This window comes from Telmatherina bonti (assembly GCF_933228915.1).
Source record: "Telmatherina bonti genome assembly, chromosome: 1".
Taxonomy (NCBI): Eukaryota; Metazoa; Chordata; class Actinopteri; order Atheriniformes; family Telmatherinidae; genus Telmatherina; species Telmatherina bonti.
In genome coordinates, this window is record NC_136619.1 from 25,730,367 (window position 1) to 25,754,965 (window position 24,599).

General features: G+C 37.4%; 1 protein-coding gene across 1 annotated transcript in view; it reads left to right on the forward strand.

Moving 5' to 3' along the window:
* Positions 1–207: 207 nt before the first annotated feature.
* galnt18b (UDP-N-acetyl-alpha-D-galactosamine:polypeptide N-acetylgalactosaminyltransferase 18b) overlaps positions 208–24,599 on the forward strand; it is a gene marked incomplete at its 3' end in the record, with an annotated part of 94,755 nt that continues 70,363 nt past the window's right edge. Inside the window, exon 1 of the mRNA XM_079249416.1 lies at positions 208–448. Within this exon, the coding sequence (XP_079105542.1) occupies positions 211–448 (238 nt within the window). The 5' untranslated portion in view covers positions 208–210. The remainder of the gene's footprint in view (positions 449–24,599) is intronic.

Here is a 24,599-nt window from a genome sequence, read left to right on the forward strand (position 1 = left end):
ACCAAGCTGCACTTTTAAAGTAGTCCCTCTTGCGCGTCGGATATTGCGCCGTCGCTGGAAATAACTTCATTATTCCAGAAGGAGGATTTTTTTTGTTTTGTTTTTCTTTTCTTTTTTTCTTTTTTTTTTTTTTTTTTTTGCGGACGACAGTCACCCTCCGCCGAGGTTTTGCTGGAGACTGCAGGCTGTGCTGTATGGAGGGATGTTGGAATGGCTTGCACCAGAAGAACCAAAACTTTGGTGTCCACATGCGTGATCCTCAGCGGCATGACCAACATTGTGTGTCTGCTCTATGTCGGATGGGTGACTAACTACATCGCCAATATTTACATCAAGGTCCCGATCCCTTTAACGGAGAGAAAGTTAGAAGGTGACAAAAAAGGTGACACTCTCCGGATCATGGAACGGCTTGACCGGCTGGAAAATGTGGTGAACCAGCACATACAAGGTAAAGCTTCATTTTTATTCAACTTAATGCTGGAAAAAAACCTGCAGTTAAACCTTTACTTCACTGCAACTACACTATCAGAAACGATGAGAAAGTTTGAGCTGGTTACCCTTTACTTCCATGCACAGAGTGCGTTTTTAATGGTTTTTAAAGACGCTTGCATGCATATGCATCTTTACATTTTTTAGAAAAAGAAACAAGTACTCCCTGTGTTGAGGGATCAGGTTATATAGAGGATGTGTTATAGGACGAGGCACATAAAAAATGCTGCAAGTCCTCAGAGGATTAGTACAATGAGGCTGTAACCTTGACAATGATACTGTAGCACAAAAGCAATTGTGAGCTATAAATGAGCTGACATATGAGGATATTTCACTGCAGTCCTGTTAAATCAAATGGTCTGATCAGCATTTCTCCTGGTAAAATGAATAAAAAGTGATTCTTAACTGCAATTTTTTCCATGAAGTTCTGTTAAAATACTCCTGAAATTATTCTCACAAAAAAAATCTAACTAGTCATTCCCTAAAATCAGCAAACCAACGCAGTCTTATTCAGTGCAACACAATCTTTTTTGAAAGTCTAAATCCAATAAATCATACCATGTTTACAGATTAAATCTCATGCATTAATTCTGCCTCACAGCCCACTGTATACAGTGAATTTCCAGCAGCAGTACGTCTGATTATTCATGTGATAAACTTGCAAAGACAATTTAATGATTTGTTCTCTCACTAATTTCTTGGTTAACTCATCTGAACAAACAGGATTTTCTAATGCAGCTGTTCAGTAATTCTCTTCTGTCTAAACATTTTGTAACTCGCTCTCATCCTTATACTTTCAGGAATGTCAGGAATCTCTTTTTTTTCTCAAATTCCTTGTTCCTGGTGCAGTTACTTTATGCTTCATCACACACAGCTAATTTCTCTCCACTCTGTGCCTTTAAATGAGCTATTCTTGTCATCAGGGGTGAGGGGAAGCTCGTTTTAGGCAGGTCCCAATCTAAAATGGCACAGAGCTGGTGCAAAACAGAAACGCAGACAGAAATCTATTCATGCTTCTTTGAGCAGTAAGGCTCAGTGCTAAGCTTGGGTAAACATTCTTCCTGGAGGCAGGTCTCCATTTCAGCTCGGCACCAATAAGCATCGGCTGGGTGGAGCTTTGTTGAGGTGTCCCCAGTGACTCACCTCCAAAGTACAGGTTTCAGCTACTTCTATTACTGTGGCAGAAAGGACCATTTCATGCTGGGTTTGTGCCAGAAAAATCTACATTGTCTCCACAGTCGCTCCTTCAGTGATTTTCCTTGTTTATTGAACCTTCATCCCAAATGAAACTTTCCAAGAATACCACACAGGAACATCTGCTGTTTATACTGCCCATTCAAAGGAAAACTGTGGTCTCTACAATAAGTGGTTCTTTTCCTAAACTTTATGACAAAGCACTTGGACTTTTTGCCAATTTAAGGTACAGCTAGATTCTGTCAGTAGATGCTAACACAGCTGTTTCACTCAACTTAATAAGAATATAAGAGGAAACAAAGAAACAGACTATTCTTTATTTAAAGTACTTCTGAGCAGAACAAGGTTTTTTTTTATTTTCAGTTTGCTGGTATATGGATTTTTTTTTATGCTTCTTTTTTCCTCAGTTCCACTATAGTGTAAATTTTTATCCTAAGCCTGCAGCCTTTTGTAGCATGTACTGTACAGACATGACTTTGGTATCAGTTGTGCCATCTAACTCACTGCCAGAGAAGGACTAGATATATTTCCCCCCAAATGTGAATCTCTGTCATAAAAACTGTCTGTGGCTCATTGTCTTTTTATGGCACTTTAAAACTGGGACAGTCATTGTGTAATTAGTTTAAAAACATCATGCATATCAAACATTTTCAGTGCCTCTGTACTCATTTTCCCATCAGCTCAGTCAGTCAACACCATTACCGACTGCCTTTGGTCTCTGTTCTTAATTCCGATTGCAAATCCTTTATTCAGGACCCTGACATAAGCTGCATGTACATGACGGAGATCAAATCAATTAGAACAGGCTCCACGCTTGTGAATTTCAGGGTTCATATTTTATCTGAACATTACCAAAGTCAAAAACCATTCAAACAAACAGACCAGTTGGTTTAAGTTAGTATTTGGACTTACCAGATGACGGCTTTGAATACGTTGGTTGTAAATAAAGACTTCTGATCAGATACTGATGTGTCAAATAGAATGTCATTTAGACTTGTGAAGAGCCAGATATTTGACACATCTATGAACACATTATTTATGCTTTAGGATTTGAAACAAGTTAGGTTTGTTACACTTATTATGATAACAAAAAAGCTACATTGTTCTGCCAGCCACAAACTCTGCATCTGCTCAGTTTTAGAGAAGTGGAACATTTGCTGCAGACAGGCGTGCTGCACGCAGTAAGAAGAAATGTGTCATGTGTCAGATTGTCACTCAGTGGTGAGACAGATATTTCCCACAATGTGATGATATTAAGTACTTAACAGGAAAAAGCAACATGGCAACAGCATGTAAACTTTCTCGAGGGTTGAGTATAGTCTGCTGTAGAGAATTTATGGGAGAACTACACTGAGCAGGTTCCCACATGCCCACTGTGGGGGCTGTTTGTTGCCCTCTAAGCTTTTACAAAACCAAATCTGCAGCTGTGCTTTTTGACACTTCCTTTTAGAACTTTTTGTCATGCTATGCTTCGGAAAGTCTTATATTGTTTATTATGCAGTAAATTGTACACACACACACACACACACACACACACACACACACACACACACACACACACACACACACATATACATATATATATATATATATATATATATATATACATATATATATATATATACACACACACACACACACATATACATATATATATATATATATATATATATATATATATGTATATATATATATATATATATATATATATATATACATATATATATGTATATTCAAACAGTGCTTTAAGCATTCAGTCTCGTATCACCTGATCTCTAACTCCACCAACTTGGTGATGTTAAGCTCTTGTTAGATTATTAATGTAGATGATGACAAGACATTCTAAAAAATCAAGGCTGTAAAGGCTAAGTGAAAGTGCAAGAGCTCAGTGCATGAACTTAAACATGAGCACTTCAGTATTATTAGTGCTTTATGACAGGAAGAAATTTTTCATTGGTCTTTTAACCACTGGTGCAGGTACCTTCTATCTTTTTTGTTTGCAGTGCAAGAAATGAGGACCATCAGAGTACTTAGAGCTCGGTCTGTGATTTCTAATGAAGCTCCTGCGTTAGAATAAATAACTGACATTAGGGTGCTCATTTCAGAGCAAGATAATTCACTAAAAGATGACTTGCCAACCAAAGCATATGAGCTTGTTAATTAAAGAGAGATGTAATTTCTGTCTCATGCATGCGGTTTGGATATAAAATGACCAATGTGAACCGACAACAGACTAGCTCATCGTCCTGACAACGGACTGGGACACAAATAACTCATTTTATCACCTACGCAAGAATTGGGATAAAGAATACAGAATAAAGAATGGAATCAACGAGCAAAAGCTGCAAAAGCATCGTCAAGTGGTGGCGAAAGCGTTGATAATAAACTCCTGATGCAAACGCTGCAACAGGTATTTCCCTGTGAAACGCCATACAGCCATATTTCCAGCAGACGGAAGGAGATTAGTGCTGCCGTTGCCAAGCACATCTGACAAATAACGGATGACTGACACAAAATTACACAAACAATTTTATATCGTTATGTATATCGTTATGGGGACAAAAAATGAGCTTTATCGGGATATGAGATTTTGATCATATCACCCAGCCCTAACTGAGTGACTGTGTGCAGTTACCGGTTCAGACAGACACTTGGTTGAACAAATGGCAGCAGTACCAACAACATCCATAATGCATAAACACAGTAACACACACACTCACACACAGATTCCAGCAAAAACAGAAGACACAGCAAACAAATCTGTGAATTGTTTAATGAGCTTTTATAAGTAATGTGAAGAAAAGGCTTCAGTTTTTTTTTTTTACTGCCAGTGAGAATGAAACAGATAAAGTCCTTTAAGATCCGAGGAATGAAACGTACTTCCCAGATGCCTTCAGGGATTCCCCAGAGGTCTGAAAATCATGTTGCATGCATGAAATGAGAGGATTGCCTCAACACTGGAGCAATGAAGTGCCAATTGGCCTTTTTTTTTTCTTTTGGTTATTTGAAAAATATCTAAATATTTTCTGTACATAAGAATCTGTGCAAATTAGCTTTCAAACTACTAAATAATTACCAGATCATTGAAATTCCTTATATATGTTCAACTAAAGCAATAAAAACCTGCTGGGTTGATATAATTACAAAACCAAACTCATTATTAATATTAGAAATCTAAAATGTAAGGTGCTGTGACATACATGCTGTTCTAACAAAATCCTGTTTCATAAGATTTCTTCTCCGGACAGCACAGCTTGTTATCCCTTTGACCTGTGAGGATTAGTACATTGTGTCAGTGCAGTGTGTTATCAGACATAGCAGCCGCAAACCCTGAGATAGTCATTACCTCACTGCTGATGTCGCTACAAATGACTGTAGCAGCTCCCATCATGGCTTCAAGCAAATCTAGTCATTAAGTCATTTGGGAATCTTAGTAAATCATGGCTTCTGTTGATAGGACAGTTAAATTTGGAAATGTATCTAATGCAAAGTTTCTACAGAGATAATGAGTGCAGCTCTGCAAGAAGTGAACAGCAGCATGTTTGGTCACCTAAATGTGTGCATGTGTTTATGTGCATGATTGTGCAAACTGAGGCGTGCAGCTACTGGGTTCACAGTCATATGCGGAGAAACGGGAGGAGGACGAAGCCAGAAAACATTCACAGTTTTAGATGGCAACCTCAGTTTCCCCATCAAACCAGGTTTTCACTGACAAAGTGGTTTGATTCAACTGGTATAATGGGTGTATGAAAAACACTTAAAATGTAAAACAAGTTTGCAAAATGTAAAACAAGTTTGCAAAACATAATCAACATGTACAGACTGAAATGTCAGCATTACTGCAGAGACCTGCTCACTTCCAGCAGTAATTGGTCTGTTTCAGTTTATCATGCAACTTCTTTTTACACTGATGTTCATCTGGGAACTCATTACCTCAGCAGGTAAGAGACTGACATGACAAACTGAATAAATGCTGCAGCCATGATTAAGAGAAAAACTGCAGTTCTTTTCTGACTTTTACTGATGTTACCTGATGTCAACACTTGTAAAAGAAAAATGTAAACGGATGCTTGCATGTTGTGCCGTTCCCTTGATTCTGCACCTGATAGTAACGTCTTTTTTTTTTTTTAATGTAAAAGATTATCGTTATTAAGCCTGCTCATGTGCTGTGTTGTGTTGTCTTGACAGGAAACGTTGCCAAAACAGAAACTAGGAATACGCAGTTAATTATTTGGAACTTTCCTGTTGGGTGACAAGAATCAAGCAGAAGTCTGATTATAGTGGGCATTAATTGAGTGGCTAATTAGTCTGAATGAGGAGCAGGTGCTGAAGGCGATGATCAGGACAGCAAGAACAGCTGCTGGCGGGAGTAAAATTTAAAGTCACAGGACAAGTTCAGACAGACGCGAAACGATGAAGGGACGAAAATATAATCAGAATGTCTCCCGTTAACTCCAGTTGGAAATCAAAGCCAGATTTTAGACTTAACATTTAGTTTTGCATTTGAATTTTGCCTCAAGCAGTGATTTTATGCTGAGAAACACTTAAGATATGTATTCTGTGAGTGAGCTGCGCTGCTCAGCTCAGCATATCTGGTCAAATTTATTTGAGTTAAACCACGCTGCAAAAACACCGTTTACCAGAGCGAATGTCTTATCATACTTGTCATGTTAGTTTTGGCTTGTAGTGTGCACTATCATTTCCTGATTAACATTCAAGTCGAAGTACTGCAACTGAATATCATTGATGTTCCTGGTAGTCTGCTTTGGTTCTACAAAAGACATGGAAAACAGGTTGCTCAACAAAGAGTGAGCTTTAGTTAAATATGAAGATAAGCAAATTAGTTGAGATGGGGAATAATACCAATAAAGAGGTAACCAGGATCTAAAAGGGCAAATGAATTATGCAGATAACTCAGGTGTTGCACCATAGAAGTCACAGTGGGACATGCTGAAGGAAAAGTGCAGGAGTTATTGATCTGCACGTATGAAAAGTGGCAGGTATAACTTGTAAACGATGGCACCAACCTACTTCATACGTGGACATTATTCTTTAGTTTAAAGTGGAACTATTATGTGCATTTCAGGCTAATTTATTTTTATTTCTGAGCCCAGAAGGGCTGGGATTGATCGAGTTATTGTCACAAATCGCTTTATTTACTTCAGACCGACCCTCTCCGTAAGCTGTCAGGCAAAACGAGTGGATTGAGACTCTTCCGCATTAAGCCCCGCCTCCTGCCACTGCTCTACATCGGGAGCGCGCACCGCACCTGCTTTCGCCGTCATTGTAACATCTCATAAACAGAAGGATTAGGCTAATATGAACTCAATAAAAAAACACAAAATACAATGTCAACACATAGCTTACAGCCCTACATGTTGGAACCTGAATCAGACCCTGAAAACAAAGTGGAAAACAGCAACCCACAGCAACGAATGCAGCAGTTTGTCTCTCTTTGGTAAACTCACCAGCCATCGTTGGAAATAACTTTATCCGACATTTTCCACCCGCCTGATGTATTTGTACATGCCCTTGTTAACCAGTAGAAGGTAACCAATCACCGAACCTTATCCCCCGGGATGTCACAAGGATTTTCAAGTAGAAAAAACTCTCTAAAACAACGCATTTTTCGTTGCCATGGAAACAGAACGGAGAGAGTGCTGGAACTCAAACTCAAACTCAAACATGCGTTTAGGTGATAAAAAACAGTGCTGTTCATATGTCTGATGAGGATTCAACACTGTAACACTGTAGAAAGCTCAGAAAACTCCAAATACCATAATAGCACCCCTTTAAGGATCTCAGACTAAATTCCTTATTTATCCTTTTCTGTCCCAACACATGTCATTTAAATTAAATAAATCCAGCAACATTTTGTAAAGTTTTGCACGACTGATCATGGTTTGTACACATTATCTATGAGTGTGTACATGTATCTGTATGTGTGCGTGTATGTGCTGTGGTGGGACAGTGGGAGAATGGACAGGGGGTTAGGCTGCTTTTAAATGTGTAAAGCACTTTGTAGTATGCTTTTAATATATAGAAGGGGCTTTATGAATAAAGTTTGAATTGAAAATAATTGGAACGAGTATCTTTTACCTAAAACCTGCAGGATCGGAGCCATTGGCTGGAGATTGAGAGCCTTTGTTCAGAATGATGCCAATTTGTAGGAAATAGCAACAGAAATGGAGTTTCTACTGCTTTCCTGTATTTGTTTACTTTACTGTCCAGTTTTCAACAATGACAAGGTGGCAGAATTTCACAGCCTCTGAAGAAAGCAGTGGGCAGGACAGGCGGCACATTCAGGGTAGGAAGATGGAAGCTCGATAACTTGCCGTATGACACACAAAGTCTCGAAAACATCCTTGTGAATTAGTCACTATAGAGTGATGTTGCCTTTCACACTTCAGAATTTGTTTGAAAAGAGATAAAAGATCTTTTACCTTTCCCTCACTATGCAGGCTTTCTCTAACATACTACGCTAATGTAACGGTTGCTATAAATATTCTGCTGGAGATTTATTACAAGTCTGATTCATCTGTCATCGCTTGCTGTTGGCTGCCTGTAGGCAGGGTAGCAGATACAGAGGGAGAGTGTGGGATGAGGAGTAGGAATATAAAATGGGGCAATATTCTGTAATTTGACTAAATTGAGAAGTTGTTGCAAGGCGATGAATCCACTGGAGAATGTTTAGTAATGAAAACAATAAATTATTTTGACATTATAGGGATAAGTCATCACGAAGAGATGAAATCCGACAAGTGAACGCTTCTTAAAGGAGGATTGATTCAAAGGCTGTCTTGACAACTTAGACTGAACTGATGAGTTTAGTGCGTAGATGTTCTTCGTGTACTTCCACCCACCGTCTGACTTACTCAAGATTCAGCAAACATGAGAAGATAACCCTTGTAAATGAGATGAAAATCTGCTTTATCTGTGACTGCAGGAGTTTTACAACTCAAGTCAGTAACAAACTTCTACATTTTGTGTCTGTGATAATCAGAGTAATAATTTATGAAAGGTTCTGATTCCTGTTGATCACCTTCGTCCCCCCAAGTCAGGAACTTGTTTCTCTTAAACTACCTTGACTTCTGTTGGACATCGAGTAGACTACTGTTTCAGTTTCGCTTACATGGAACAAAATGAACTTTTATTTCTTTTTTTTATTCAGAGATACATCTGGATCATTCACATGATCAGGACCAAACTTCTTTAACTTATTTCTTATCTTTTAAACATAACTTTGGTATAAATTTAACTAAATATTTTGCTTTACAAGAAACATAATGTTGCACCACTTTAACAAATGGATGTTTTTATATGTGAAAACTCAGAACACTCAGTGCCTCATACTGTATTTAAGCAAGACATTTTCAGTCAGTCACTTTTTTGCAAGGCTGGAAGAAGTAGAGAAATCTTAGAAAACTGTTCAAAAGGGTCTTTTTTATTTAATTTTGTCTTTTTTTTCCCCAAAACCTTCTTTGTAAGAGTTGTATACTCAAGTGTTACACAGTTCTGAAGCTTTTATTTCAATAAAACCTTTGTGTACAGGCTGCAGCAGTAAACAGGAAAATTGAGTGTTTTGTTGCTGCAACATTCTTTCAGGATTTGTCAGCAGTCAGTTTTTTTTTTCTCACTCCTCTGCACTTTTTTTTTTTTTTATAATTAGTGGCTCCAAATCAGAGAGTATGCTGGGTTCAAACACACCCACACCATTATGTACGATAAATTTCCTATATTAGTCATTCTGCTGGGATTACATGAGGAAATTTATCTATATATCTTTTCAAAATCAGAAATTTAAATCTGTTTTGTTTTTTTTTCAGAGCAAATTTTTTTTTCATTTTTGAAGTTAAGCTGCCATTCGAAAAAAAAATTATTTCAACAATTAGAGTTGCAAAATATTACTGCTGTTTATACCCAGCCAAAAACAAGAAGCTGGCTAGGTGGTATTTGGCATTTTCCCGCCATAGATTTAGGTCAAACTAGAAAATTAATGAATGAAGCAAACAAAAGCCCCTTTTAGATATGCTCTCCTTTGTATTGATCTAGCAACAGAACATTTCATCCTCGTAATAATTTTATTTTCATTTTATAATTATATACACTGTTGGTTTAGTTTGCAAAACCAGAACTTTATTTACTTTATTTTAATATCAGAACTTTATTTTGTGTGACACTGGAAGTAATGCGCTCAAATATTTGTGGTAGCTTAACATTGCTAATGGAGAGCTGTCTGTGTTTTCTCTCGCGGGTGAAAAGGAGAGAAGAGGCTGGACAACCATTGAAGAAGCACTGTAATTGTCCTGGCATCTCCTGCAGGAAACTTTCTCTGGGTCAGGTTTTAATAATCTGTGGAAAAAGTGAAGCTCCAGTCTTTGTGTCCAACGATGCTGACCAGAAATCCAGTTGATGACAAGCCATCCATTTGAACTTTGTGCTCCACCCTCCAGCCGATTCAGCAGTAGGATTGTGTCAGTCTCATTGCATGACACTAGTGAGAGCTAGCCTTACAGAGCAGGGACCCTGGTGGTTTAATCCCCAGCTGCAGAAGCTATCTTTAGGGACATGGAACTTCACCTCTCCAGTGGGGAAGAAACCTGAGCTGGTTGATCGGTTCAGACTGGATGTAGTTGGACTCACCTCCACATATGGCTTTGGGTCTGGAACCAGTGTTCCTGAGGAGAGCTGGACACTCTTCCACTCTGGAGGTGCTCCTGGTGACAGGCGGGTATGGGCAAACTCAGTGCTCATTGACTCAGTACCTGTACGTTGGGGTTTACCCTGGTAGAGGAGAGGGTAGTCTCTCTCCGCCTTTGGGTGGGGGTCAGGTCCTGACTGTTGTTTGCGTTGAACAACAGTACACAGTTCCCACCCTTTTTGGGGTCCTTGGACGAAGTTGTGGATGCCACTCTCTCTGGGGACTCCCTCGTTCTGCTGGGGGACTTCAATACTTATGTGGCTGATACCTGGAGGGGGCTAAATCAAATTGGTGCTTTGTTGTTGGACTTCTGTGCTCGTCATGGATTGTCCAGAATAAACTCCATGTTCCAGCATCAGTGTATGCACTTGACAGCAGGACACTCTAATTTTCAGCTCGATGACTGACTTTGTAATCGTATCTGCACGCATTTGTTTCGAGACCATTCTCACCGTTCTTCACTGATCATGTGACTTGCATTTGGGTGACGTTCATTGATGGCTGACTGGAAATTTGATATATGGCGAAAACAGTTTCAGTGTTGATGAAAAGTTATGGACTAAAACAGTGCTGGTGAGAAACAGTTAAGAGCAAATTAAAAGTGTTTCAGCAATTGTAGTTAGCTTTTTGCTACCCAGCATGGCGGTGCAAGAAACAATGTGATGTCACTGAGAATGGTCTGAAAGAAAAAATTGACAAGGATAAGAAAGTGGAAAGAGCAAACGCAGACAGCAACAAAAAATGAGATTATAGATGGACGTGGTTAAAATAGGGGAAAAAAAAGCTTATTTCAGATCAAAATTAAAATGGACTTTTCTTAATTGACAATTTGTTGTATGTACATCTGTAAATGAGAGAACAAGATTGCTGCTGAGACTGCTACATATGGTGGATTTAGTTTTTAATTAAAAACTATTGTGAAACTTGAGTCCAGTCTGTTAATATAAAAACATTTCCCAAAAGCACAGCAGAGATTTCATGTTTTTCACAAAAACAGTGTGCAGATATTATTTAAAATGTGTACACTGCTATAAAATACTAATAACAGAATAATGCATTAATAAAGAATATACCAAAAAATAGAAGCAAAATTAGTAATATCAGTCGAAGGCAGAAAACGTCCTCATCAGAACAGAACATACAACACCATAGCCTTCAAACTTTTCACAAAGTATCTATAGATTCATCAGTTTATTGAATTTTTTTCTTCTTTCTGAGTTGTTCTCTTTATTTTTGCAACATGTTTAGGGTGCATATTAAACCAGATTATTCTAATAAGTTCAAACTTTTTCTTAAACGTTGCTGTTGTTCCTGTAACTTTCTCCATACTTGAACACACCTGACTCATATGACAGGCTTACAATTCTGAGCTTGGCTCTTTTTGTTGCTAACCTGAGTCAAGTTGGGAACAAGAGCTTCAGATATGAAACATGACGAGGACAAAAGCATTATGCATCACTTTTAAATTTACGAGGAAAGGTCTCTTATTTTAGCTTCTATAACAAAGTAACATTTGAAATTTATTGTATTTTGAACAAGTTAAAGACATGCATACTGTAATTATTAATGACATATTTGAGAGTTTATATATATATATATATATATATATATATATATTTATAAGCTGATCTTTTAAAATCCACATATAAAGTGAGGTTATTTGCAAGGGAAACATTTCCGATGGAAGTGTCTGTTTATATTCACAGACCATCATTTAGCCCCCAGGAATTTCTTTCATGCTCCATGCAGACCTGCTTACAGCATGCTGCCGCATGGTAAATGTGAAAAAACCCCACAGTTTTCTTGTGTAGTCAGTACACAAACTGAAAACTGAAATAAATTCCAATCAAGCTGCAGCTGCAATGCTAAACGTTGAGTTTTCAACTCAACTGAATGAGTTGGATTAGATTTAAAATATATATAGTTTATGCATTGGATTGTTTAATTTGCCCCAAGTCCACAGATCTTCTGTGCACAAGATCACAAGATTGGTTATAGATCACAAGACAGCAGCGAATCACCGAGGCTGAAAAATGGGATTTGCGACAGCAAAGTATAACTGAGGTCTATTAAAATACATTTTCCCAGCCTCTGCTCAACATTTATCCGTCACTGGTGTAGACAAAATATGAAGTGGACTCATCTGTGACATTATGGTCCCCTGATGGAATCATGAAAATGGCATTAACAGCAGCGACACTAAGGTGATTATTTTTTCTTCCACATAAAAGGCTGCGATTCCTTATTGTTCATTCCACAAAAGCACCCATGAATGTACTGGCAATCTGTTCATCTCAGCTTATTACACCTGAGCCCTGATCGCTTTGGACAATTACAACCATTCATCCTTATGTAAAGTGCAAAAATCACTCCTTGTAAATCTGCTGATGAGTTAATCTTTGAAAAAAGAAAATAGACTCCCCTTCCAAAGGACTTATTTCTGCCTATCTCTCCCATAGGATGATTTAAATATCACTTTAAGTTTTTAACCGATTCACAGTTGAAACTTTTTACACTGCAGTTGAAGTAACAAATGAAAATATCTTCGAGCAATGGTAAAAACTGAGAATATAAAAATTGAATTTATGCCTCATGTATTCATTTAAGCAGGATTTCAGGATCCTAATCTCTAACTGTAGAGCGAGGTGCTCCCACGGTTCATTTATTTTGCATGCTGTTATTCATTTCCTCTTTTTCTTGTCCTCTGACATTTCTGCAAACTATCCTGACATTTCAGATACAGTCACTTTATCTGCCCTGCACTATCCCTGCCCTCTCGACTTTTTTAAGTCTGCTGCTCCCCTTAAACCCCTGATTACTTGTTCCATATTACCTTTTTACCTTTTTTCTCCCAAGTGAGTGTATAATTGCCCACTGTCAGTTTATCTGGTGAGCCTCATCAGTTGGAGCTCTGAAACTTTGTTCATCTCCTTTTTATCCTTTTTGTGTACTCTGTTTTTACCTCTTTTTTTTTTTTTTTTTTTACCTTTGGTCGTCTGAAAATTTTTGTCTCCCAGCTGACTGCTACTACAACAAGTATTATTTTCAGTAAAGTAGAGGTGTTGGAGTATGGAGTGTTTGCACTTTGAGTATTGCATGATCTGGATACACATGTTGTGTGCAGCCAATATCCTTCTGCTGAGTTCTGTTTAAGTACATGTACATTTTAAGTACATGCATCATGTATATCATTATTTTTCTCTTGATTTTAATTCAGATTATTATACGTCTTTTTATAGTCACACCCACAGAGCTGTCAGCAAAGACTTTCTTTTTTCAGTTAAAGCAAAACAGGTTCACATGCAGTTTTACCAGATGTATGATAATGGCTGTATTTGTAACATTATGTAGCCCTCAGTATGATATAATATCGTCCCTAAAATACCATCATTATATGGTAATGGTACATTCTCATCAAGTCCTATAAAAAAAGAAAGAAAGAAAGCCTGTAACAGCCAAGGTGGCTATAGCTCAGGAGGAAAAACCGTTGTTTGTTAACCTGCAAGTTGGTGGTTTGATTCCAGACTGCCTCTGTCTACATGCCGGGCCAAGACACCGTGTGTGTGATAGAGCAAAAATCACTTAGTATATAAAAATGTAAAAGGCCTGTATGAATGTGTGTGTGAATGGGTGAATGTGACGTGTGGTGTTAAAGTGCTTTAAGTGGTCAAGATGACTAGAAAATTTAGAAAAACTTGTACAGTCCATTTGCCATTTACAGAGTATCCAACAGCCACTCAATGCTTGTTGTAGCATGTGATGTCGCACAAAGGTTTTGTGCAGGATGTAAAAAATCAGTGTAGCAAAGTGTGGTGAAGTACTAGCTAACAGGTACAGCACTAGCAAAGTATCCATAGGCAGAATCACCAGCAGGCGTACAGACGAGAACGGGCAAAAGACTTTATACTAGGTGGCTAAAAGCTGCTTCTGGTGTAAGGACACGTGGCTATCCGTCACATTTTAATTTAATTTCTCTCTCTGCTATTTCTTCAGTATATTTGGCTGCTTTTTCCTGCAGATGGTTTTTTCCTAACTGTGAAATTGAAGTTGCATGTATCCAAATTGTGATCTAGTTCCTCTGCTTAAGTTTTTGTTTCTTTTAAGGCTCAAATCACAGGGGTAAACTCACCGAGCCATTTGAACTCATCACTCTGCTTAATATTTAGGCTTTTTGCATGTAAGTATGTGGGCTATGTCTGAACAAGTTTCAACACGAGTTGTCTTCTGCTGTTTCTCACAACTTGGCTTCAGATACCTCATGGTTGTGACAAACTTTGAGCTTTGCTGTGAAGAACAGAGTTTACCTGTTAAAATCTTACTAAAGACATGTAGCAAAGACACAGCAATTCTTTAAATGTCTGGTTGATGGGAATCAGTAGTCTGATTGAAATTTTGCCACATTTTCTCACATTATGTGGGCATATAGTAATTTATATAATAAAGTAATTTATCTCTTACAGTTACAGAGTTACAGTTTAGTTACATACCATACATACTAAATGCTCTCTCTTGTCTCACATAATTTTTATATAAATACATATATATAAATATATATAGATAGATAGACACGGACGGACGGATGGACGGACGGACGGACGGATAGATGGATAGACGGATAGACGGATGGATGGATGGATAGACAGATAGACAGATAGATAGATAGATAGATAGATAGATAGATAGATAGATAGATAGATAGATAGATAGATAGATATATAGATAAATAGATAGATGAAAAGAAAGAAAAAAGTTTTGAATATGAAAAAAGAAAAGGCAAACAGTTGTCTGTCTGTATTTGTTACCGTTTGCATTACAGCAGCAAAATACATTTTTGGTCACATTGAGGAGTTGCAAATGCCTAAAGCTCTGCACCAACATCCCCTGCCTGTCTGATCCGCTTCCTGGTGCAAGTACAAGCCATCAAATATTCACAAATGCCTCTTGAATGCAAATGCTTAGCATAAAAATAGACCCAATCCTTTTTAAGGGGGTAATTCGGTACAGAAATGAATCCATTACACATTCTTCCAAAAGATCAAAGAGTTGGTTTTGTATGTGCATGGGAATGTTTCAGCTGAATTGTAAACTGATGAGAGAAACATTTAATGCATCATAGCTCCAGAAATATATTTTGTCACAACAGTTTACATTTGTGTCTCATAAAAGACTGAATACTGCCTGCTTTTTGAAACATTAAGGAGGTCGTTTTATACTTTTTTCTGGTTAAATCGTTCCTCTTCAGTTTGCTGTAGAGCAATAATTGCATGTACAAGTCCAAACAAAAACACTCCAAAGGAAAATGCTGCTCTCTAACTGCCAGAAACTGTAGAGGTTTTCTTGTTTAACAGTATGACATTAATACGAAACAGTTTTAATGCATACCAAGTTGTTAGTTCTTCCATCCTGCCATTACTGACCAATCAGAGAAAAGTTGATCATTCAGGCCGGTGGAGTTACTCAGGATAAGAGCTGCTTTAGTAGCAGAAATGTAGCCTGTTTTTTTTTAACATTATGCCATACAGACATTTTCTAGACCCCAACATAAAATGTAAAGTTGTAATTTAAGGATAATAATCTGTGTTTAATTGATGCAAACATTTTGTCCCAACATCCCAAAGAAAAGATAGTTTTGTATTTTTATTTTATTGCAATCAAAAACAAAATAAGTTTAAACATACGTTGTTGATGTTAAGGAAGTTTAGGAATTTAGGAAGAATCTTTATTTTTCCAACTTTTTATATAACTGGTATCGAGCACACTTGTTTTCTGACAACATAATAGGGATGGAGACTTTTGACAGCCTGGTCAGAGGTGCAAACAGCTCTTGCAAAAGCTCCCCTGACACCAACCATTGTGGGGCATCTGTGCAGTGGTGATAAGCACTAGGCTGTTTCACTCTTTGTAACAAAGTACCAAGTTTTGGAGCTAATTATATATCTCATTATGTTCTTGCTAGAATTAATGTTCAACCTATAAAATCATGACCCGCGATAATGTGAGTACAGAGCTGGACGTGAAGCTTTTTTTTTTTAATGATGAGCAAAACGAAAGAGCACATCTGGTCTGCTGAGATTACAGACCGGAAACACAACAAAAATACTTCTTTATAGAGTGTTTGCTTTGGCAGCTCCTTTAAATCAGCAGCCTTAAGTTTGGTATCGACTCACTGTGGCTGTAAAGACTGCATTATTAGTCAGGGGATTCTGGACACAACAGTGAGTTGGGTTTAGTTATGATTTATTAATTTATTTCTAGATGATATACAGAAACAGCTTGACATTGTATCACCTTAAGGAGCAAACAGCTGAAAACATTTAGCTTCCATTTCTTTGAGTACAGCAGACTGGAGGTATTGTGTGTTTTGTGGTGTTTTTAAGGTCGATAGGAATAATGTCCAAGTGAAATAATGTCCTGACAATGAATATATACCCCAATGCCTTTTGCTTCTTATAACTTGTGTAATCATCTGCTCAAAACTGTTCCATCACATTGAAGAAACTTTACCATTAGTGTATGTTTCTGCAGCATCAAGGCCCGCTTCAATTAGCTGGTGATTGTAGTGGTGCCTGGAATTTGAGCAGTGTAGCATCTGTGTACATGGTCAATAACAAGAGATCTTAATTTCACTTTAGCTCCAGGAGCGATACAGGCAGTAAACAAGCTGAGTGGTGTCGATACTACCAAGGCATGAATTGAGATTTCCCTCTAAGCCTCCCTGACTGTACATTATTCTTTTGTAATTCAAATCACTGAACCACTTAACCAAACATCTGGTTATCAGGTTACCTACGTGCGTCATCTTACCCGTGTTGGTTTCTTGTGTTTTCCTGCTTCATTTTGCACCTTTTTTGGCTTTTGGAATCTTTTTAATCTCTATTTACCTAAAACTCCTCTGGAAGATTTTGTTTGTTAATCTGGATTTTTTCCTTTGTTACATCACGTCTAGCTGTTTGCTCCACAAAGGCACTTCATGTCCTGCTATTTGGTCCTTTTTTTAAATGACAGCAGGAGCTGTGAAAGGTGCAGCATATTCAACCAGCTGGTTTTGCAAAGGAAGGCAATGTGAGACCAGTGGTTTCCATTTCCTCATGACTAAACAAGCCAGTTCATTAGGTGTCAAATTACATTTTAATTTTTAATGATTTCTCCTACTCCACTCATTATTTATATTTTATATGTTGCAGTCAATAACATGACTACATAAACAGCCGTAGTCCTGCAGAAATATATTTTTCCTCCCAGTTTTATTATGTTTTTATATCTTTCCAGCTCATCTCACCTCTCTTCACCATCAAATAAACAGCATGCTGTTTTTTCTAACACTGACATGTCCATTGACAGGAGAGCCTTGTTGAAAAATGGCTGTCAACGGTGTATAATCAAGGCTTGACAGAACTGCGATTTTTTCCCTTCCAACCAATCACTGCACCATCTGATTTATTGATCTCTTGCCTCAGTCACAAAAGTCAAGAATCAGAACAGGGTGTTGTCACCAGAGCAGCTGAGCTCTAACAGCTTTTCACCTTTTTTTCAAACACATTAAATACCATTACTCATTGCGTACACTTTTTATACGTAACAAAAACTAAATCATTTGTGAAAATTTTCCAGCTAAACAATTAAATTTCAACATGAAAGCTTTAGCAGAGAGGTAAGGGGAGAAAGAAAACAAAACAGCTGAGATAAAAGAAACCTCATGGGTCTCTTTTACAAAGCTTTCCAGTACAGACAAGGGCAAACAACAAATAAGGACACTGCCAGATCTGAAAATGAAGGCTGGATGAAGTTAACGAGAAGAAACTTAATTTATTCAGTCTCCATAGACTGTGAAATTGTATGTAAATCTTTTCTTTATTTAAATTTATTTATTTATTTATTTTATTTCTTTATTTTCTCTATTTTTGTTTAAATACATTTTTGGGAATGGGTGTAATTCAAACAGCCTTGTTTTATTTACTTTTACTATATTAAATAAATAAATAAATAAATAAATAAATAAATAAATAAACACATTGTCACGTTGATCTCAGCATAAGAACAAACACATTTGATCAAAAAAGCTGCAGTGATTCTAACATGAATATGGTTTGAAATAGACAGACATTTCAATGTCCTGAGAGAAAAGCATCAATGTATTGATGTTGTTTAGTTTGTTAATATTGAGGAGTTTTGCAGCAAGTAGTGTTACTAATGTGCATGTGCATTAGATTTGAGAAGCAATACCCAGTGTTTGGTTGCAGTAGAAACCTGATGAGATTTAAGTTCTTTTTGAAGGCAAATCAAAGCCTGGGGCCTAAATCCATAAAACTGAATGTAGTTTCATGACTAAAACTGTGTGTTGGCACAAAAATATTATTTTTTACAAAGTTAGCAAGCTGTGCTCATGGTTAATTCTTTTTACAAAAACTCTATACGTACATGCAAGATGGGATTTTAACTCCCTTTTTTAGCACAATATAAGAATGACACTGATGAATCATGAAGTAAAAGACATAGCTTTTATCACAGTATCAATATGATATTAAAAGCAACATGTACAGAAAAATGATTACATTATTTAGAGAAAATTATTTTTTTTTAATCTGTTAGCCTTGAAAAAGAAAGCAGAAGCAAATGTTTCTGCAAGTTCAAAGAATTTTGGAGAACTAAAATTATAAACAATGCAACAGATCCATGCAAAGACAGTTTCTCACACAGTTCACGAGGAGTAACCCTTTCACGCCTGCAGTGACCCATGACCCAGCCATCATCTCGGGCCCGAAAACCCTCTCCTTTATGTTGCTTTAACAAGGTCTTCCAAAGGGCAGGGTTGTTGACAATAGCCAAGTTTAAAATTTATTGATGGAAAACAAATGGGAAAAAGAAAAAAAAACCTAAACAATGTAAAAATCTAAATGTTTTTCCAGTTTCCATTACACTATTGTAAGATTAAATTGCTAGAAAAATGCAAAAGTGTGCAGGATCTGTAGAAAACGAGGGGCACACATCCTTATTGCACATTGTTGGTTCATAAATACCAGCTTGTGTATGTGTGTGTGAATGTGTGCGTGTGTGCCTTTGCTTCATTCATGCATCTGGTCCCTGGTGATTTAATTGATCTACTCCTCTGTAAAGCAGAGTTGACACTTCTGTACTTAGTAATTTATCAAGACTGTAACACTGAAGTTCATTCTTAGTAAATTATTTGACCAGTTTGGTCTGAGTGAAGTAGAGCAGAAAGACATCAAATTTAAGATGCAAATGCATAAATCTGAAGAAATGATTAAATATATCACTATCCAGGATTTCAGCATACTTGGAGATGTTGAGGATGTGTAATAAGTTTTGAAACCAGATGTATTTGACCATTATTTGACAGAGTCCATCTGCACTACAAGCCCATTTTCTTTCCTCTTATATTTGACTTTCTTGCTCCTCATTTTCTTCAACACATCTTCACCCACAGTAATGCTGTTCCCACAACTGCTGGTTTTTGTAACCCTCAAGTTTGCCTAACATGCTTTGAGTTTTGTTGAGTCTTTGTCCAGTTTTATTTGAGGGAGATGCACTTTGTCTCAATGTGCTTTGCTCTCCCATTGTCAGTATAAAATCCAGACCAGTTAAAGTTCTTATTTTGTTGCATTTCTGTTGTGAAGGCTGATGCTTATAACCTATAACATAATTATTTTCCTACTCTTTTTTTTTACATAGTAGTAGCTTGTTTTTCTTTCACATTTAGTAGCCAGGGTTTGCATTTTAATGGGCGATTTCTTCACTTAAACCCCTGATTACTTGTTCCATATTACCTTTTTACCTTTTTTCTCCCAAGTGAGTGTATAATTGCCCACTGTCAGTTTATCTGGTGAGCCTCATCAGTTGGAGCTCTGAAACTTTGTTCATCTCCTTTTTATCCTTTTTGTGTACTCTGTTTTTACCTCTTTTTTTTTTTTTTTTTTTTACCTTTGGTCGTCTGAAAATTTTTGTCTCCCAGCTGACTGCTACTACAACAAGTATTATTTTCAGTAAAGTAGAGGTGTTGGAGTATGGAGTGTTTGCACTTTGAGTATTGCATGATCTGGATACACATGTTGTGTGCAGCCAATATCCTTCTGCTGAGTTCTGTTTAAGTACATGTACATTTTAAGTACATGCATCATGTATATCATTATTTTTCTCTTGATTTTAATTCAGATTATTACACGTCTTTTTATAGTCACACCCACAGAGCTGTCAGCAAAGACTTTCTTTTTTCAGTTAAAGCAAAACAGGTTCACATGCAGTTTTACCAGATGTATGATAATGGCTGTATTTGTAACATTATGTAGCCCTCAGTATGATATAAGATCGTCCCTAAAATACCATCATTATATGGTAATGGTACATTCTCATCAAGTCCTATAAAAAAAGAAAGAAAGAAAGCCTGTAACAGCCAAGGTGGCTATAGCTCAGGAGGAAAAACCGTTGTTTGTTAACCTGCAAGTTGGTGGTTTGATTCCAGACTGCCTCTGTCTACATGCCGGGCCAAGACACCGTGTGTGTGATAGAGCAAAAATCACTTAGTATATAAAAATGTAAAAGGCCTGTATGAATGTGTGTGTGAATGGGTGAATGTGACGTGTGGTGTTAAAGTGCTTTAAGTGGTCAAGATGACTAGAAAATTTAGAAAAACTTGTACAGTCCATTTGCCATTTACAGAGTATCCAACAGCCACTCAATGCTTGTTGTAGCATGTGATGTCGCACAAAGGTTTTGTGCAGGATGTAAAAAATCAGTGTAGCAAAGTGTGGTGAAGTACTAGCTAACAGGTACAGCACTAGCAAAGTATCCATAGGCAGAATCACCAGCAGGCGTACAGACGAGAACGGGCAAAAGACTTTATACTAGGTGGCTAAAAGCTGCTTCTGGTGTAAGGACACGTGGCTATCCGTCACATTTTAATTTAATTTCTCTCTCTGCTATTTCTTCAGTATATTTGGCTGCTTTTTCCTGCAGATGGTTTTTTCCTAACTGTGAAATTGAAGTTGCATGTATCCAAATTGTGATCTAGATAGATAGACACGGACGGACGGATGGACGGACGGACGGACGGACAGATAGATGGATAGACGGATAGACGGATGGATGGATGGATAGATAGATAGATAGATAGATAGATAGATAGATAGATAGATAGATAGATAGATAGATAGATAGATAGATAGATAGATAGATGAAAAGAAAGAAAAAAGTTTTGAATATGAAAAAAGAAAAGGCAAACAGTTGTCTGTCTGTATTTGTTACCGTTTGCATTACAGCAGCAAAATAAATTTTTGGTCACATTGAGGAGTTGCAAATGCCTAAAGCTCTGCACCAACATCCCCTGCCTGTCTGATCCGCTTCCTGGTGCAAGTACAAGCCATCAAATATTCACAAATGCCTCTTGAATGCAAATGCTTAGCATAAAAATAGACCCAATCCTTTTTAAGGGGGTAATTCGGTACAGAAATGAATCCATTACACATTCTTCCAAAAGATCAAAGAGTTGGTTTTGTATGTGCATGGGAATGTTTCAGCTGAATTGTAAACTGATGAGAGAAACATTTAATGCATCATAGCTCCAGAAATATATTTTGTCACAACAGTTTACATTTGTATCTCATAAAAGACTGAATACTGCCTGCTTTTTGAAACATTAAGGAGGTCGTTTTATACTTTTTTCTGGAGTATACTGGAGTACTGCCAGATGTCCAGTGCTGAACATTTAAATCTCATCGAGATCAAGCAGAAAGCTATTTGTGCAATAAGACAACATGCTTTGCGGGAGCTTGTTGCTTTTCCTGAAAGTGTAAATACACAACAAAAGTCACCCAATCAATATGTCTATGTGGGACCCATAAGGGTTAAATCTATGCTGGAGATAAGGATCCCATGTGGGTTTGTCCACAGTTTCCATAGAGGCCCCAGAGTTAGCTGATGTGAGTTCAAAGTTAGGTCTTTCTGGGTTTCAAGTGGGACCCAACTTAGGGAGTTGCACAGAACCTAGGCCCCATATCCTGAACAACATGTCTAATTGGGGCCAATAAAGGTTAAATTTGGGCTATTGGGTATTAAGTGGTTTTACTTACATGGGCCCCATGTGAAGCACATGTAAGCTGGTTGTATGAGCTACATAAGGGATGTTGGGGGGGCTAAGTGGGCATGGGGAGCCCATGTGAGCTTGCTAAACAGGCCCCAGGTTGGGCCACAGCTGGCACTTGGTCAGACATGGTGGCAGGACAACTGTTCAGTCTACTGACTAACCTGAATATCTTGCTGGGATTAATTTTTTTTTGTTTATTGTTGTTGCATGCTGCACTTTGCTGTGTGCCTGAACCGCAAGGACATCAGAGATATTATCTCTAAAATTTTAAACAAGACAGTATAAATTTTTTGTGATGTGCAGGGGTACAAAGAAATTCCCACTAAGAACACCAATCCTCTAGACTAATATAAAAGCTAGAATAAATGCTTTATTATTAAATGCTTGATTTATTTTGTATTTAATATGTTATGTGTCTATTTTTTCCAATTCAAATGTGGTGGAGTTTATTAAATTTAATAGCTTTTCTGTGACAGGGCAGTCACCGACAGACCATGACTCATTAATGCTGCAGTACTTTATTAAAATTTCTATTTTACTTTGATTACTATGTACATATATCAATTTCCAGTTTGTTTCATGTCCTGCTCCTCAGCCAAGTGTTAATTTGTGTGATTACATAAAGTAGTCCATCATCATCAGTTGTACTTTTGTTCTCTGTAACAAAATACACACACACACACACACACACACACACACACACACACACACACACAATTACAGTGGATGGATCAAAACCTTTCGCTTCATATGGCTTATTACTTACAACCAACTGGGAAGTACTCCATTAAAACTTTTTAAAAGAGTAGGAAATACCTAGAAGGTGATGAAACTGACCATCTGTCTATCAGCAAATCAGATCAGTGAAGCAGTATGTGGAAAATATGTTCACAGTACTCAAATGTCTTCACATCTAAGAATTATAGTAGCTGCCAGTACTGGATGCTGATTTGTTCAAACTTTAGTATTTTGTTTTACAACATTTACTTGGAGTTAGGGCAAGGTGAATCCTTTTGTGGTTGTAACTTTGCAAATGAAACAAGAATCCAGCTATTAAACAAGGTAAGATGGACCATCTCCACCAAACACCTCACTTTTTCTATCAATAATTTTTTATACAGACACAGATTTAGCGTCTAAACAGGCAAGTTAAATATATTTGCAAATATTTGAAGATAATTTTGAAAAAAATTACCTTTGACATTTTGTGACATATCTTATGAACCTACTAGTCTTCTTGAAGATCTATATATTAGTTACAAGGGAATCTGAATAAAATAGTTATAATCTCACTGTACTGTGATGTCGTCATCAACCGAGGAAGGAGTCAGAAGTGACATCCGTATCACAAACACCTGCCAGTTTTGTTCACAGGAAAGCGAGCAGCTTGGTAGCAGACAGCCGCTAAGTTTTCTATCTTTTAGTTTTACTGGTGAAATGTTATGGCTGTGCCTTTGCGTAAGTTGAGCTGGTTCATTCAGACAAACCACAGGAAAGTTGTGATGACTGGTGATGATGCACCATCTAGAATTTTGTGCTTCACCTTATCCTGCTTCTGACAGCAAACACTCTCCCCCACTGTTGTGATGCTCACACACAGACCACACTGGCACCTGCAAAAACAAAGAAAAAAAATCACTGGGCAATCTTTGTACTTTTACACTAAATCTGTCATAGTTCCATAACTACTAAAATGGCCACCAGCTGTAATTTTGACATTTAAACTTCAGTAAATATCCTTTACAAATTCTATAGCTAAAATTATATCAGTTATAATCAAATAAGGTTTTCCAAAGCTAAATATAAAGCAAGAATTTTAGCCCTGTTTGCCACAGAAACAATCAAAGCCTAAATTTAATTTGCACTGCCTGAATATTTTTTAAAAAGAGCAGTGGGGTGATTAAAAGTTAGAGAACACCAAGACAGCGTGATAAAAGTAAGCATTAGGCTCGGCTGAATGAAGGCAAGCATAGGCTGTTTAAATTGTCATGACCATCTATTCTCAGTTTATTTTGAAGTCAACTCAGATTTTCAGAAGTCACAGATGTCGCAGATCGTGTCTCTGCTACTTCAAATGTACCTGCACACTGCTTTGCATCCTGGCAAACTAGTGTTAGA